Source organism: Schistocerca serialis, chromosome 6 (assembly GCF_023864345.2).
Source record: "Schistocerca serialis cubense isolate TAMUIC-IGC-003099 chromosome 6, iqSchSeri2.2, whole genome shotgun sequence".
Taxonomy (NCBI): Eukaryota; Metazoa; Arthropoda; class Insecta; order Orthoptera; family Acrididae; genus Schistocerca; species Schistocerca serialis.
This window is the reverse complement of record NC_064643.1, coordinates 189,953,177-189,971,610: the sequence shown is the minus strand read 5'-3', so window position 1 is coordinate 189,971,610 and position 18,434 is coordinate 189,953,177. Positions and strand designations below refer to the sequence as shown.

The 18,434-nt window shown below is 43.5% G+C and overlaps 1 protein-coding gene across 1 annotated transcript in view; it reads left to right on the top strand.

The window, feature by feature from the left end:
• LOC126484740 (monocarboxylate transporter 1-like) overlaps positions 1 to 15,574 on the top strand; it is a 102,638-nt gene extending 87,064 nt beyond the window's left edge. Inside the window, exon 6 of the mRNA XM_050108335.1 lies at positions 15,468 to 15,574. Coding sequence (XP_049964292.1) covers positions 15,468 to 15,574 — 107 coding nt within the window. The remainder of the gene's footprint in view (positions 1 to 15,467) is intronic.
• The last annotated feature ends 2,860 nt before the right edge of the window (positions 15,575 to 18,434 follow it).

The following is an 18,434-nucleotide window of genomic DNA, read 5'->3' as shown; positions in this document are numbered from 1 at the left end:
TAGCTGGCGCAGTATGATGTAGATGTAGATGCAAGTTGCTGCTGCTACTGCTGTTGCGGGCATGCCACGTGGCCGGACCACTGACTTGAAATACTGCAGCCCCGCACTCGTCCGACAGTTCTGTAAAGCGTTAAATATACGTCACTGGTAGTACAGTCACTGACTTGCCAACTTTTATGTTTTTCAATTCGGATCGTTCAATGGGTTGTCGACGCGCTAACGACATCATCGATTTGAGGAAACTCCTGTTTGTTCCTTGTGCCGTCCCAGCGACAATTGCGTCGTAAAGACATTTAAGACAAAAAACTTAGAACGAGAAGTGTGACAGACGACGGGAAAAATGCACACGAATCTTATGTGTTTCATCGATCTCATAGGCGGCGCAAAATATCCATGTTTTATAGCAAATATTAACCTTTGTATCAAGGAGTAAACTATTTATGTAATAACTTCTATGATGTTAATAAGGCAGAAGAACGCTCCTAGATTGTTCTTCTCTTCCTCTTTCTTCGCTAGTTTCTGGGCTTAAGAAGCAGACATCTTGTAGTACACAAGTACTGTAAGCAAATGCTGCTAACTTTATAATATAGAAAGTTACAGTTTATATTTGAGTTATTTCGATGTACGGTGAGCCCTCTGTCATGTTCCTTGCGTTGGATTATTTTTTCTTAAGACGTTTACGGCGCCACAATAATAGCGGCCACTGCATCAAATGGTTCAAATGGCTCTGAGCACTATGGGACTCAACTGCTGAGGTCATTAGTCCCCCAGAACTTTGAACTAGTTAAACCTAACTAACCTAAGGACATCACAAACATCCATGCCCGAGGCAGGATTCGAACCTGCGACCGTAGCGGTCTTGCGGTTCCAGACTGCAGCGCCTTTAACCGCACGGCCACTTCGGCCGGCTCGCCACTGCTTCAACGGATGCCATTACGTGTCGATCTAAAAAACGAAATCATAGCGGAAGCGCAAACATCGCTCGCTTTAACATTTGAAACAAACATTTTTTCATAGCAACGAACCGCAGACGACAGCAACATCAGTTTTAAGATTTTACTTTTCATTTTACGCCGAGAGCCAGGATTCGACTACCATAGCCTGACTATGATGGTAATAGGAGTATTCTTCGAGTGTTGTGCGGGTCCACAATAACTTCTATATTTGAGTCCATGCTCTCAAAGTACAAATACGCCGCCGCTAATTATAATACTGTCATATTTTCATTCTCAAGTAAAAAAATAAGTTAACAATTTTTGCATACTGGAACACACAATTACATTTACCCGTATTTTTAAAGATACCGAATAAATAAATAAATAATTATACTCCCCTCTCGAAGAACAGACACTGCACCCTCTGGTCTCTGCATCATTGCCAGTGCGAGTGATCATAAACTGTGTTCTACCTACGCCGAGTAGTCTAGAAAAACTGGCTCAAGCAAAAGAGTAAACTGTCGAAGGGATCAAAATACTGACATGTTTTGACCATATTAAGAGCTAACAACAGAAATTTCCTGTACACAGGGAAGAGCCAAAGCAAGTGGTACACATTCTTAATACCGCGTAGGGTCCTCGAAAGCGCGCGGAAGTGTCGCAACACGACGTCGCATGGACTCGCCTAATGTCTGAAGTAGTAATGGAGGGAAGTGACACCACGAATCATGCAGGGCTGTCCATAAATCCGTAAGAATGCGAGGGGGTGGAGATTTCGTCTGAACAGCACGTTGCAAGGCATCCCAGATACGCTCAGTAATGTTCATGTCTGGGGAGTTTTGTGGCCAGCGGAAGTATTTAAAGTCAGAAGAGTTTTCCTGGAGCCACTCTGTAGCAATTCGGACGTATGGGCTGTCGCATTATCCTGATGGAATTGCCCAGGTCCATCGGAATGAACAGTGGACATGAATGGATGCAGTTAGTCATACAGGACACATACGTACGTGTCTGCTGTCAGAATCGTATCAGGGGTCCCATATCACTCCAACTGCGTGCATGGATTCGTGAGGTTGTCTCCACACCCGTACACGTCCATCCGCTCGATATAATTTGACACGAGACTCGTCCGACCAGACAACATGTTTCCGTCATCAACAGTGCATCGTCGGTGTAGGGCTCAGGCCAGACGTAAAGATTTTTGTCGTTCGGTCGTCAAGGGAACACGAGTGAGCCTTCGGATTCGAAATCTAATATCGATGATGTTTCGTTGAATGGTTCGTAAGCTGACACTTGTTGCTGGCCCAACATTCAAATCTGAAGTAATTTGCGAAAGGGTTGCACTGCTGTCTCGCCGGCCGCGGTGGTCTCGCGGTTCTAGGCGCGCAGTCCGGAACCGCGCGACTGCTACGGTCGCAGGTTCGAATCCTGCCTCGGGCATGGATGTGTGTGATGTCCTTAGGTTGGTTAGGTTCAAAAAATGGTTCAAATGGCTCTGAGCACTATGGGACTCAACTGCTGTGGTCATAAGTCCCCTAGAACTTAGAACTACTTAAACCTAACTAACCTAAGGACAGCACACAACACCCAGCCATCACGAGGCAGAGAAAATCCCTGACCCCGCCGGGAATCGAACCCGGGAACCCGGGCGTGGGAAGCGAGAACGCTACCGCACGAGCACGAGATGCGGGCGTTGGTTAGGTTTAAGTAGTTCTAAGTTCTAGGGGACTGATGACCACAGCTGTTAAGTCCCATAGTGCTCAGAGCCATTTGAACCATTTGAACTGCTGTCTCGTTGAAAGATTCTCTTCAGTCGTCCTTGGTCCCGTTCTTGCAGGATCTCTTTCCACCCGCTGCGATGTGGAGATCTGATGTGTTACCGGATTTCTAATACTAACGGTATACTCGTAAATGGTCGTATGGGAGAATCCTCACTTCGTCGCTACGTTGGAGGTGCTGTATCCCTTCTTTCGTCCACCTACTGTAACACCGCCTTGAAACTCACTTAAATCTTGATAACCTGCAGGTGTAGCAGCAGTAACCGATCTAACAACTGCGCCAGATTCTTGTTGTCTTACATAGGCGTTGCCGACCGCAGCTCCGTATTCTGCCCGTTTACATGTCTCTATATTTGAATATACGTGCCTATACCAGTTTCTCTGGCGCTTCAGTGAGTTATGAGACATGTGATGTAGACTAGCGTTGTCAAAATAGCAGTACCTAAAACGAACGGTGGAAATGAAAGAAAACCTACTGGATGGAAAAGCTCGTCTCCAACACATAATAATTAATATTGATGAAAGGTACGCACACATTCCCCAACCACTTTCTCCTGAATAATTGGGTAAGAAAAAGAAACAGACAAATGATGAAAGTATGATACGTCAGCGCGAGAGCACCGCGGAATGGTCCTCCAATTCACGTTTCAGACGTTAAAAGTGTTGCAGTAGCAAAATGGTGTGTATGATTGTTAAGATTCTGAGAGTGTAGCTTCCAATAAGAGAAGCACCAAATTGCTTTCTTTAAACCCTACACTGCGAAATGAACATGACGGAACAATCACAGAATTCGAGCGGATTCGACGCCTAACTTCAAACGCCTCCGTCCCATTCCCGAAGGGGACAAGAGTGTGGGGAAACGACAGCAGCTAAGGAAATACTCTCAGCAGCACATCGAAAGCCACCTTGTGGTTTAGGTCATCATTTACTGCTGGAGCTGCGACATCGTAGATGTGACATTGAATACATGATACTGTGGTAGGAATCCAAGCAGCAAGCATATATTATATAACAGAAATGTTTTCAGAAATGAATATGAGTAATAAATGAGAGTGATGGTGTAACGTTTATTCGACAAGTGATGGAGAACACTTGTGTATAAATCTCATCTGCAGTCCCATTATCTGAAGTTGGATGGTATTACGAAATTATCATTGTCCGTAATCTCAGTTGTACAGATAAGTTGCTACTGGTTTTTGATTGCTACAAGAGTCGTCAATGACCTTGGATAGCATCTGAGCGATAAACCTGAGTGTGCGGTAGCATGTGGTCTGTCTCAATAGTTTGCAACTAGACTGAGTCAGTCTACAAACTGGCTGTTTTCTGCACCATCACCACGACACAGAATAGACAGTATACAGAATACATGCGCCAAAATTTAGTGCGCATGCGCGAACTCTGCCCTACTGAAATCGAGTAAACATCTGTGTTTTGAGCCAAAGGCTAACGGACTCGTTTTGATTGGTTGGTTTGTAGATTAGACTAAACTGCAATGTTATCAGTGGATACTTGTTCTTTATGTCATTAATTGTGCATTTTAGCTTCTGGGCTTATCTACAAGTACATAGTTGGTTGATATACTGTAAAAGTTAGAAACGTATAGTGAGCGGTAACAAGAAAAAACATCACACGCGAAAGTAACTAGCAGGTCCCGCTGATAGCAATACAGGAAAAAATGATTTTCCGATTTTTTTGCTGTGAACAATAAAAGCTCATTAAACTGAAAAATATTGTGTGTAAATGAAGCAAAGCTACATTTACTGTTGTGGTAGTTTTCCGATGGAAGTTCTCCCTTTAGCACTCCGTCTTCAGGCCACGAGTGGCCTACCGGGTCCATCCGACCGCCGTGTCATCCTCAGTGGAGGATACGGATAGGAGGGGCGTGGGGTCAGCACACCACTCTCCCTGTCGTTATGATGGTATTCTTGACCGAAGCCGCTACTATTCGGTCCAGTAGCTACTCAATTGGCATCACGAGGCTGAGTGGTTCAAACGGCTCTGAGCACCATGGGACTTAACATATATGGTCATCAGTCCCCTAGAACTTAGAATTACTTAAATCTAACTAACCTAAGGACATCACACAACACCGAGTCATCACGAGGCAGAAAAAATCCCTGGCCCCGCCGGGAATCGAACCCGCGAACCAGGGCGCGGGAAGCTAGAACGCTACCGCACAACCACGAGCCGCGGACGAGACTGAGTGCACCCCGAAAAATGACAACAGTGCATGGCGGCCTGTATGGTCACCCGTCCAAGCGCCGACCACGCCCGACAGAACTTAACTTCGGTGGTCTCACGGGAACCGGTGTATCCACTGCGGCAAGGTCGTTGCCTAGAATTTCTCCTTTCACTTAAAAAAATTAAAAACATCTCGTTTCGTGTTTGCGAGTCTTCTTCACTGCTGTATATACACTGCTGTCTAAAATTAAAGCAACAAACCGCTATTTCCCCATCCCATGTCTAGTTCTCGACATAGTCATATAAAATGTCAACAGAAGTCCTTCCTATCGCATACCGGTCAAGAGAAAACTACACCAATAATGCCGTCAGGGCACTTATCAAACGGGTTAGTGGTTGCGGGTAGTGCCACATCCATAATCGCTGTGTAAAGATTCACAGACGGTGCAGTATTGGGTGTGACCCAATGACTTAATGTGAATCGTTCTGTTGCTTCTCGGATATGGTAACAGTGTATAGAGATCCAAACTGTATCCCGAAGACCATGGCAGGGCCGACCACGTGTTGCAGCAGAAAGAGAGGACCATTATTCAGCTGTAAGGGTATGACAGTGCCGCCTTATTACTTCACGGCAACTGGCATCTGACCACGCAACATCCACTGGACGTGCTGTATCATGGCGAACTGTGTACAAAAGGCTTCGACAGAGTGGCCTTTACTGCCGGAGATCTGTTGTATGTGTGGGAACGTCTAGGGTTGTCAACGTACCACCAGGACACTCAAACAGTGGGCCAATTTTCTTTTCACAGATGAGCCCGATTTGGTCTGGAGATTGATTCATGGCCGGTTCGCATCTAGAAGGAACGTGGAAGACGACTTCGAGACCCAAACATTGTGGAAAGAATGCGATATTGAGGACGATTCGTAATGATGTGGGCAGGGATTGTGCTGACTGCTCGAACGCCTCTTCGTGAGCTTGTGCGAGTGAATCAGCGGGGTTTAACTACTGTCTGATGTCGTGACGAAGTCTTGGGACCTCGTGTGCGGTTGTTGGGAGGTGCTGTGGGCCCAGACATCGTAGTGATGGACGACAATGCTCGACCTCATAGAGTACAGGTGGCTGACGTTGTTTTGGGGAGAGAAGATATTGCACGCATGGCGTGGCCGGCTCGCTCTCCCGATATGAATCCCATAGACCACGTCTGGGATGGACTAGGAGACGGGTTGCAGCGCGGTAGCATCCTCCAACCACTCTCCAAGACTTGCGAGGAGCTCTTCTGGAAGAATGGGCGTTATTGCCTCGACATAAGACTGATGACATCATCCACAGCATGCCCCGTAGTTGTCAGGCTTTTATTGCTGCCAGAGGTGGTCACACCCCATACTGAGCGCATTAACCAGTTGTCGAATGTGTTTAAATCCGTTAAATTGGAAAAGAACGAAAAACATTTTTGTCTGTTGCTCTGCATGTTTGCCTACGTTTTTTACATTGTTTCAAATTTACTGACCCCCGTTTATAACGTTTTGTGGCAAAATAACAGCAATCTTGCAAAATTTGCGTTTGTTGCTTTAACTTTGAACACCAGTGTAATATTTCTCACTCGAATCTGAGGGAACAAATTGTCATGAAAAACTGATTTCTTTCGTGTACTATAGTTTCATATCACAGGTTGGTGATGGAGGGTCTATTTTTTCATTACGGGTCATAGTTACTGGCATAATGTTGAAATACTCTATAGCATTAAATCTGAAGAATTTGCAGTGAAAAATGTGGTCACTGGCAACACTGCGTTTGGGTCAGTTTAGGTGATACGTTACTGTATAGTAAATGTAGCTAACATATCGTAACCGGTCGAAGTGGCCGTGCGGTTCTAGGCGCTGCAGTCTGGAACCGCGAGACCGCTACGGTCGCAGGTTCGAATCCTTCCTCGGGCATGGATGCGTGTGATGTCCTTAGGTTAGTTAGGTTTAACTAGTTCTAAGTTATAGGGGACTAATGACGTCAGGAGTCCCATAGTGCTCAGAGCCATTTTTTAATATATCGTTGTTGTTGTGGTCTTCAGTCATGAGACTGGTTTGATGCAGCTCTCCATGCTACTCTATCCTGTGCAAGCTTCTTCATCTCCCAGTACCTACTGCAACCTACATCCTTCTGAATCTGTTTAGTGTATTCATCTCTCGGTCTCCCTCTACGGTTTTTACCCCCCACGCTGCCCTCCAATACTAAATTGGTGATCCCTTGATGCCTCAGAACATGTCCTACCAACCGATCCCTTCTTCTAGTCAAGTTGTGCCACAAACGTCTCTTCTCCCCAATCCTATTCAATACCTCCTCATTAGTTACGTGATCTACCCACCTTATCTTCAGCATTCTTCTGTAGCACCACATTTCGAAAGCTTCTATTCTTTTCTTGTCCAAACTAGTTATCGTCCATGTTTCACTTCCATACATGGCTACACTCCATACAAATACTTTCAGAAACGACTTCCTGACACTTAAATCTATACTCGATGTTAAAAAAATTTCTCTTCTTCAGAAACGATTTCCTTGCCATTGCCAGTCTACATTTTATATCCTCTCTACTTCGACCATCATCAGTTATTTTACTCCCCAAATAGCAAAACTCCTTTACTGCTTTAAGTGTCTCATTTCCTAATCTAATTCCCTCAGCATCACCCGATTTAATTTGACTACATTCCATTATCCTCGTTTTGCTTTTGTTGATGTTCATCTTATATCCTCCTTTCAAGACACTGTCCATTCCGTTCAACTGCTCTTCCAAGTCCTTTGCTGTCTCTGACAGAATTACAATGTCATCGGCGAACCTCAAAGTTTTTACTTCTTCTCCATGAATTTTAATACCTACTCCGAATTTTTCTTTTGTTTCCTTTACTGCTTGCTCAATATACAGATTGAGTGACAACGGGGAGAGGCTACAACCCTGTCTCACTCCTTTCCCAACCAGTGCTTCCCTTTCATGCCCCTCGACTCTTATAACTGCCATCTGATTTCTGTACAAATTGTAAATAGCCTTTCGCTCTCTGTATTTTATACCTGCCACCTTCAGAATTTGAATATATCGTAATTGCTTTTAAAGTTGAAGGGAAAGCCACATTTCACCATAGTATGAAGAAAATTGAAGTTATTTTATTTCAACGCGCTGCCTGAGCACCTCACGTTTAAGTCGCCTACAGTTCTCAAGGGGACCGCGCCCATTGGTCATCACCTACTTTGTCCAAATTTATGATGTATCAAGGGCATGGCCAGAAATTAAGGTTACGGAAACGGGAACTCCATGTGCCCAGACTTATATAATAAAATAACATTTATGGCGCGTCTCGGGCGGGGCATGTGCCATTTATAGTAGTACGACTTTCACTCAGTGGTTGGAATGGTGGAAAGAATGCGGACTGGTAATCTGACGATCCCGAGTTCCAGTCTGTTCGTGAAAACTACTTTATCTTTATATTTTTTTGTTTTTACGTTACTTACAATGTATAATAAACAGAAATAATGTTTAAGAAATTGTATTTATTAACTCCAGGGGGTTATAATTAAACATTCCCTATTTAACGCTTCTACCGTACCAGTATCAAACTTGGTAGCATTAATGTCAAGGACATGGGGAAGAGAAATAATGCAGAATGAGTGCTATTGAAACACTTTTAATGTGCCGCTACGGTACGCCATACCACTACATTCCAGTACCATTGCTGCTACAAAAGGAGCCCAATATGGTGCCCGTCAGTGTGCAGAAGAGTCTCAAAGCGCGGGATTACATTCCGCACAGCAGAACGAGGTACGTCCATAGGTATGCTGGCTACCTCTCTTGTTACGCTGCGCTTCAGATCAGCGCATGTGTGAATGTTCCCATGGTACACCCTGTCGTTCAGGTAGCCTCACAACCATAAGTCACAGACGAGTGAGATCAACTGATCGTGCTGGCCAGGCATTTGGAAAAGCTCGGCTGGTAATTCGATCGTTTCCAAATGTGTTTCGGAGAATCAGGTGAACTGCACGAGCGATGTGCAGTGGGGCCCTATCTTGCACGAAAACTGTTGAGTTCAATGCGTTTCTCCCCTTCATAAAATCTTTTTAGGTTGACAGCCGAGTCAATGTGTTGTTCTCCAGTAACGTTTCAACAAGTTTCTTACTTCCAGAATGAGATTTTCACTCTGCAGTGGAGTGTGCGCTGATATGAAACTTCCCGGCAGATTAAAACTGTGTACCCGACCGAGACTCGAACTCGGGACCTTTGCCTTTCGCGGGCAAGTGCTCTACCGTCTGAGCTACCGAAGCACGACTCACGGCCGGTCCTCACAGCTTTACTTCTTGCAGTATCTCGTCTCCTACCTTCCAAACTTTACTGAAGCTCTCCTGCGAACCTTGCTGGGATGATATTTATCGTAAAAACAGAATGAGCAGTATTTTTCTTAGGGTGCTGAATACACTGTAAACATCACATTTTTACAGTTACATGGCTGTCTTAAAGTTTCTACAGAAAAAAAATTGCTTACATTCTTCAAAGGTTCTGTGTCATCACACAATCTGGCAGCAAACCCCACACGTAACGCATCATGTTACCAAACGGCGAAGATAACCAGTTATGTACAGAAGAAAGAAATTTGATGCAGTCCATTGCACGTGATGCATGTGATTTCGTTTTTCCTCTCGATGAGGTAAGAGTAGTTTTGAAGATTTCTGATCAAATTCTTGGTCTGGCGATAAAACCAGACATTGCAGGTTTGCACCAGTGTAGTGCATTTGGTGAATCACTTGAACTTTGCACGATGGCATTCCTTCTTCATCTTTGTAGATGTTGTCGTCTAATTATGGATTTGTTTTTCCGCCCTGTGAGTCAGCTAACAGAAGATTCAAATGGTTCAAATGGCTCTGAGCACTATGGGACTTAACATCTGAGGTCATCAGTCCCCTAGACTTAGAACTACTTAAACCTAACTAATCTAAGGACATCACACACATCCATGCCCGAGGCAGGATTCGAACCTGCGACCGTAGCGGTCACGCGGTTCCTGACTAAAGTGCCTAGAACCGCTCGGCCACCCCGGCAGAAGAGATTTGTTCTCCTGTAAGTATGGCTTCAACATATCAGTCAAAATTTTTTTGTTTAGAGCTATTATAAGGTTTCTCAGATTTTGACAAAGTGTCTTCGCCTTTCCTTTTCATGACTTTCGTGAAAATATTGATAAATATAATATAGTGAGCATTATTTCTGTTAATTTTCCATGTAAGTAACATAAAAACTGGAAATAAAACAGGTAAGTTGTTTCTGCGTAGCGTCCCGACCAAACAGGTAAGCAGTTTCTGCGTAGCGTCCCGACCATACGCCTCCAGGATTCCCTTTCCGCACTCTTCCCGCTGAGCCAACCGCTGCCCAGAAAACACTCTGGCATAAATGCGTCATGCGTCACCCGGTGAGCGACAGAAATGCTATTGTTTCTAAATGCTATGTCATCTACTGCTCCCGTTTCTGTAATTTTCATTTCTGGCCAAGACCTGCGGATATCATAAATATGGCGGAAAACAGTACGGACGAGTAGGCGCGGCCCCCTTCTCAGTTGTAAATAAGTCGTGGAAGAGAATACACGTTTCTCAAACTAGTGATCGCGATTTATTGCTGGAAGAAAATGATAATGAAGAAGACATTTTACACCAACCGTTACATAAGGGAAAAGGTGAACACATCTTATTTTCGGGACAGAGTTGGACAAAAGTTTCCATACGACACTTATCAATCGTCAGTTATTGGGTTGGGTTGGTTTCTTTGGGGGAGGAGACCAGACAGCTAGGTCATCGGTCTCATCGGATTTTAGGGAAGGACTGTGAAGGAAGTCGGCAGTGCCCTTTCAAAGGAACCATCATGACATTTGCCTGGAGCGATTTAGGGAAATCACGGAACCTAAATCAGGATGGCCGGACGCGGGATTGAACCGTCGTCCTTCCGAATGCAAGTCAGTTATTGAACGAATATGATTCGTATTATGTAATATGAACTTACAGGTCTGACAAGGGAACCTCCCCATCGCACCCCCCTCAGATTTAGTTATAAGTTGGTACAATGGATAGGCCTTGAAAAACTAAACACAGATCAATCGAGAAAACAGGAAGAAGTTGTGTGGAACTATGGAAGAAATAAGCAAAATATACAAACTGAGTAGCCCATGTGAAGATAAGCAACAACAAGGATAATACGAACTCCAGAGCGCCGTGGTCCCGTGCTTAGAGTGTGCAACTGTGGTATGGGAGGTCCTTGGTTCAAGTCTTCCCTCAAGTGAAAAGTTTATTTTTTTTATTTTCGCAAAGTTATGATCTGTCCGTTCGTTCATTGACGTCTCTGTTCACTGTAAAAGTTTAGTGTTTATGTTTTGCGACCGCACCGCAAAACCGTGCGATTAGTAGACGAAAGGACCTGCCTGTCCAATGGGAACCGAAAATATTTGATCGCAAGGTCATAGGTCAACCGATTCCTCCATAGGAAAACAGGTCTTATAAATTCTATACGACACTGGTGACGGCACGTGCGTCACACGACAGGAATATGTTGTCGACCCACCTAACTTGTACACTTGGCGAATGGGTAAAAAGATTCTTCTACCTTGCCCGATTTAGGTTTTCTAGTGGATGTGATAATCACTCCCAAAAAAGTGATGAAAACATAAGAGTTTGTCACGTAAACAGCAAAAATTGAATTCAACAGTTTCACAGTCGCACAGTTTTCCCTGTGCTCTGTCAAAACATATGTTTTTATCGTTTTCCAATTTTTCGGTTTAGGTGTAACGTCCCCATACTACGGCGCAGTTACCTCACATCGGACGGACAGATAATAATTGTCTGAAAATAAAAAAAAAATAAACATTTCACTCGAACGTGGTTTTGAACCAAGGACCTCTCGTTTGGCAGCTGCTCACGCTAACAACGGGACCACGGCGCTCCTGGGTTCAGATGTCCTTAATATTGCCTATCATGCACATGGACTACTCAGTTTGTATATTTTGCTTATTTTTTCGTAGTTCCACACAACTTCTTCCTGTTTTCTCGATTGATCTGTGTTCAGTTTTTCAAGGCCTATCCACTGTGCCAACTTATAACTAAATCTGAGGGGGGTGCGATGGGGAGGTTCCCTTGTGAGCCTTATTGAAAACATTTCTGTAAATTAAATTTTAATCATTGAATTTTCTCATTTTGCGCGTAACGAAGGAGCGATCTCTTTCACTTGCTAAAAACATTCAACAGCCTACATCGCATAAAATATTTCTTTATTGCCTATAACAGGTTTCGACAGCAAAGTCTATCGAAACCGGTTTTATTAAATAAAGAAATATCTTATGCAATCTAGGCTATTGAATTTTTTTGTAAATTTTAATCAGTGTACTGGCTTCATTTAAAGCAATGCACTCGCGTTATTTTCGGGTTGAAAATATGAGTGAAAATTCCACCACTGATGCAAACACAGAAGCTCTTAGTTCTATAAAACCTGTTTCCGTTGGAAGTGAAGCTGATTTATTAGTTTACTGTCCCAGAAAAGAAAAATTAAGGAGTAAAATAATACTGGTGCAAGGAAAGAACAGTTATTTACAAAACAAAGTAGTCTCATTGTTATCTATAGCTTGAAGCAGTGGCAGTTCACAACTTGGACAGGTGAACAGTAATTAATCTGATATCTGATTCGATAAGTATTGACTAAAAATTTATCACAGTTCATTTCACTAGCATTTTCTTTCGCAAAAGTTTTCATTTAGTCCGTTACATTAGTTGTGTTTCGTAAGAATGGCCTTTCCGAGGCATAGCTGTAAGCAGCTTTCATTTTAATATGGCGTCAAGTGCAACGCTTGGCTTCATGCAAATGAAGGAGCCGCCCTGTGCTTTCCCTCCCGTATACTCTCAATTCTATGATTACGATCAGCAGCCATTTCACATTTGCCGTTGGATAATGGGTCCACTACACACATCACCACTATTATTTACTGTGTTCTACACATTCATATTTTCCCTGCGTACTTTAGAATGTCAGTTACCCACCTTCCACTACACTCTTTTCTCCTTTTCTCAGTCTTGGAATCAGCAAAGAAGTTTTGTACACAACGTACCATCAATTTTCTTGGTTACATATCCCAAGCACAGCCACATTATTTTTGCTGAGTTCAAAATAACATCGTCCATCTCTGTGTGTTCCCCGAAGCAACTGTTTGTTTCCCTGTCGCTCCTAGTGTTTATCAACATGCAACTCTCCCAATAAATAATTTTTTATGAAATACGTATGAAAACTCCATGCCTCACATCCATAACTCAAAACTGACAACAGATATTCATTACAAACATTTAGTTTCAGATTCAATACTAAATTCAGTTTAAAAAGCTCTTTTTGGTTTATACAAAATTTTCGAACCAAATAAACTATTTGTTTACGTTCTTAGCTCACTCTAATGGTTGTCCTCAACTGCTAAGCACTTTTAAATCTACTCTGAAATCATTTCTTCTGGTCACTTTCCTGTATTGCCCAGATAAATACTTAAATTTGATAAGTTGTTTTGTGTAGCCATCATCCGCAGCAAGCATATAAACATTCATTTTATGAATGCTGCAATGTATTTTATTTGCACCAAGTGAATTTCTTCTTTCACATTAAGGTATCTTTTAATCTGGGAAATATAGTTCGGATTCTGCAAGCGATATTGGCAGATTAGAAAACTTTATTATTATTTACAGTTATTCGTTTTTCCGGTTGGAATTTGCATAGTACTCAGGAAATACAAAAGTAGATACAAGCGGTACGCAATGACACACAAACACAAATAATGTCGTGAACATTTTCAAAAGACACTGCAAAAATGCAGCATACACAACAGACAGTTCTGTCCAAAACCACACATCAAAACCAACAAAGGACCTAAACTTATAACAAAAAAAAAAAAAATGGCTCTGAGCCCTATGCGACTTAACTTCTGAGGTCATCAGTCGCCTAGAACTTAGAACTAATTAAACCTAACGACATCACACACATCCATGCCCGAGGCAGGATTCGAACCTGCGACCGGAGCGGTCGCTCGGCTCCAGACTGTAGCGCCTAGAACCGCACGGCCACTCTGGCCGGCTAAACTTATAACAGAAAGTAGTTATAGCATATATCAATTAAAATATAACGGTTGTGATGGCAGTTATGTTGGAGAAACTGATACATTCTATACCAGATACAAAGAACACAAGTGAGCCTACTAGTGTATGACTGACCGCTCCACAGTTTCACGGCAACTCAGAGAACATAGTCACAAGCCTACTTCTAGAGAAGTTGGCATGAAATCATCACAACAAACACAAGAAAAAACACATTTAAATTTGCAGGAAAATTATCGTATACGAAAAATCAAAGCAGAAAAGAAGACCCTTTTGAATGACTAAGCGTACACAATAAACCACTACAGAACTGATTTTATCAGAAAAAGAAATAAGAACAGTCCAACTAGTGAACATCGTAATGACACCGCTCAACGCCTTTCCCCATACTCTTCCATGACGCTTTCCAAAAAATCTTTAAATCAAAAATCTGATCATCGGAACACCTAGAGCGTGTTACCAATTCTCTGGCAGCTATTAGACCCTCATCCTTCTACAGCCCCTTACCTAACTAGCTACTATCCCAAATAGAGAGAGAGAGAGAGAGAGAGAGAGAGAGAGAGAGAGAGAGAGAGAGAGACAGTACAATTGCGAACAGTCAGTTGGTTTCCATCATTTCCGTCGTGAGGTCGGCAACACTTCCGTACACAACTAAGAGACGTCAAGAGAACATACAGTTAGACAGCTCTTATAGTTCTTGCCTGCAGTTGGTTCCAGAGTATAAGTAATATCAACGATAAAGTCGAAAACTACGTTTATGGTTTCGCATCAGCTGTAGAACAAATTTCAAGCTTGTCGCTAGTGCACGCCTTAACCACTTCGGCTACCCGAGCACATTTCGTAATGATTAGCGGGTTATAAATAAAGATAAATACAACAAATATTTCAAAAACACAGACTTGGAGCTAAAGTACATGTGGCCTTCTTTAGGAAGTTCATCAAACTTGGTAATAAGCAGATGGAATTTTCACGTAATTAATGATCGAAGGAGACGAAACGAATTAAAATTTGTGCTGCAGCATGGACTCGAACCTGGGTCTTTTTGCTTGTTTGGCATAAATGCTAACCATTACACCACCGCACGAACTACTGAAGCTGAGAGCGCTCCCCAACACAAACTTCAAATTTCCACTTGATATATCATAACTGAAAGTTACTTCAACCGAATTTCAGAATGCAAAAAAGACTTCGTTCGTGTCAGCTCCTAAAATTTCACTCATTTTTCACTATTACGTGTGTTTAAGATCAAGTGGTGCACGGATGGTGGTGTTATGTTTGGCATTTCTGCCTAGCAAGCAAGAAGACCTGGGTTCGAGTCCCGGTCGCAGCACAAATTTTAATTCATTTAGTCTGTTTCGATCATTATCGTAGACAATAAAAAGAGACTTAAATGTCTCAGGGAAACTTTTAAATTCACGTAATTATTTATGTTCTATTTTTCAGATGCAGTGATGAAGGGAGCAGGGACTGTGGACTACGAACTAGTCCCACCCGACGGAGGGTGGGGCTGGATAATAGTGTTAGCGGCCGCGATCGGCAACGTAAGTTGAAAGGCAGTGTGCCGCATCTGTCGAAGATCTTTTAAGGTAACGAGATTTACTTTAAGACTGCATGACGGGGAGTGCAAAAAGTACTGTGTAAGAGATCTCTATGTCCACTGATAGCAAAATAATACCAAGCTATGCACACACACACACACACACAGACACACACACACACACACACACACACACTCAGACACACACACACACACACACACACATATATATATATATATATATATATATATATATATATATATATATATATATACAAATATCCCACACATATCACACTGAAAGTTCTGTGTACATCGCTAGGTGATGTATCCTACTATGGGTGAAGACATTAGCATGGATGTGTTAACCATTATAATCAGGTAACTGTTTTTGGAGAACTTGTTACGATGCTGCCTCAAGCATTCCGTTAGACAGTCCACTGATATAGGGACCCAGCCTTTATCATTCCGTTAGGCAGTCCACTGGGATATGGGCCAAAATCTGTTTCCTCATTCCGTGCTGTTGTGGTGTAGTGGAACATTCATGTGTTCCAATATTCTTAATTGCGTCATTTTGAGCCACTTACGTTCATTTTCCATTGTATTCGTACGATTACCGGCGCTTCTTTTAAGTTTATCAGCATATACATTGTATCAGCGAAAGACGTCAAATGGTTTGACAGAACACTACGGAACAACCTATTAGATATCGCTGTCAGAAGATGAATCCCCAAGCAACTTAGAGAAACGCTGAAAACCATATAGACCAAGATACACACATGTATTGAGAAGAGGCGAGGAGAATACGTTTCCAAGAAACGAGTACATCTCACAAAAAAACTCACGAAGAAGATATGGTCGGATGCCATTAGCTTCGTACACGTACATACCATCGGCAGGTATATAAATGATTAGAGTTGCAGGTCTCTGTGACAGAATTGTCATCAAGGTATGTTAGTAATGTTTAAAGTTAGTGTAGTTACAGTCAATAATGATTTAAAGACTAAAATACGTTCCTTGTATGAGGTCATTCATTTTGATGCAGCACTATCAGCAGGGTAAACATGATTAAAGTTAGTAGCAAAAGTGTTTGAAATTTTTTCATTTGCAGCTTTATGTTTATTTTCGTATTTCTGTCGTGAGAATTTAAATAGTCTATCGCCGCTCTTAGTCTTAAAATGACCTTTTTCTGACAGTAATAGCAAACAGTATTCCCTTGTTCGCAGAACATTTTAATAAATTACTTTGTGAATACTGACTTTTTACCATTTTCGGCAGCGAATTCTCGTGCCGTTTCTTCAGTCTACGACAAGCGATGCCCTTCTTCCAGTCACCATGCTGTTAAACTCTCCACGTTGATCTGCTTTCGACGTACTAGTCGCAAGCCGTAACAATCGAACCACATTCCGGCGGAATTCCACTGAAAAATTGTGCATTATATGTACCTCCATTAGCTCATCATCGTCTGCAAAACACTGTGCTAATCCTTCAGGTTTGCTGGTATACTCGGCAAGAATGTCATAGCGCAACATTTTATAAATAAACAACTATTGTTTCAATGTAATTGTACTTACTACACATCGCCTTTCGTGCAATACCTTAAGCTGATTCCATATACCAGTTGCACTAACATGCGACACAACAGTGGTCACCTGGTCAGATTTCATATCGGAAGAAATAAAAAGCATTGCTTATGCCTTAAGCTCATCCCATAAGCTGTGGACTTATGCAGTTAGCTGGCCTTAGTTTACTTTCGTCAATAATGTCCAGAAATTTCTTAGAACGGAAGATATTTGCACTTGATATACACTCCTGGAAATTGAAAAAAGAACACATTGACACCGGTGTGTCAGACCCACCATACTTGCTCCGGACACTGCGAGAGGGCTGTACAAGCAATGATCACACGCACGGCACAGCGGACACACCAGGAATCGCGGTGTTGGCCGTCGAATGGCGCTAGCTGCGCAGCATTTGTGCACCGCCGCCGTCAGTGTCGGCCAGTTTGCCGTGGCATACGGAGCTCCATCGCAGTCTTTAACACTGGTAGCATGCCGCGACAGCGTGGACGTGAACCGTATGTGCAGTTGACGGACTTTGAGCGAGGGCGTATAGTGGGCATGCGGGAGGTCGGGTGGACGTACCGCCGAATTGCTCAACACGTGGGGCGTGAGGTCTCCACAGTACATCGATGTTGTCGCCAGTGGTCGGCGGAAGGTGCACGTGCCCGTCGACCTGGGACCGGACCGCAGCGACGCACGGATGCACGCCAAGACCGTAGGATCCTACGCAGTGCCGTAGGGGACCGCACCGCCACTTCCCAGCAAATTAGGGACACTGTTGCTCCTGGGGTATCGGCGAGGACCATTCGCAACCGTCTCCATGAAGCTGGGCTACGGTCCCGCACACCGTTAGGCCGTCTTCCGCTCACGCCCCAACATCGTGCAGCCCGCCTCCAGTGGTGTCGCGACAGGCGTGAATGGAGGGACGAATGGAGACGTGTCGTCTTCAGCGATGAGAGTCGCTTCTGCCTTGGTGCCAATGATGGTCGTATGCGTGTTTGGCGCCGTGCAGGTGAGCGCCACAATCAGGACTGCATACGACCGAGGCACACAGGGCCAACACCCGGCATCATGGTGTGGGGAGCGATCTCCTACACTGGCCGTACACCACTGGTGATCGTCGAGGGGACACTGAATAGTGCACGGTACATCCAAACCGTCATCGAACCCATCGTTCTACCATTCCTAGACCGGCAAGGGAACTTGCTGTTCCAACAGGACAATGCACGTCCGCACGTATCCCGTGCTACCCAACGTGCTCTAGAAGGTGTAAGTCAACTACCCTGGCCAGCAAGATCTCCGGATCTGTCC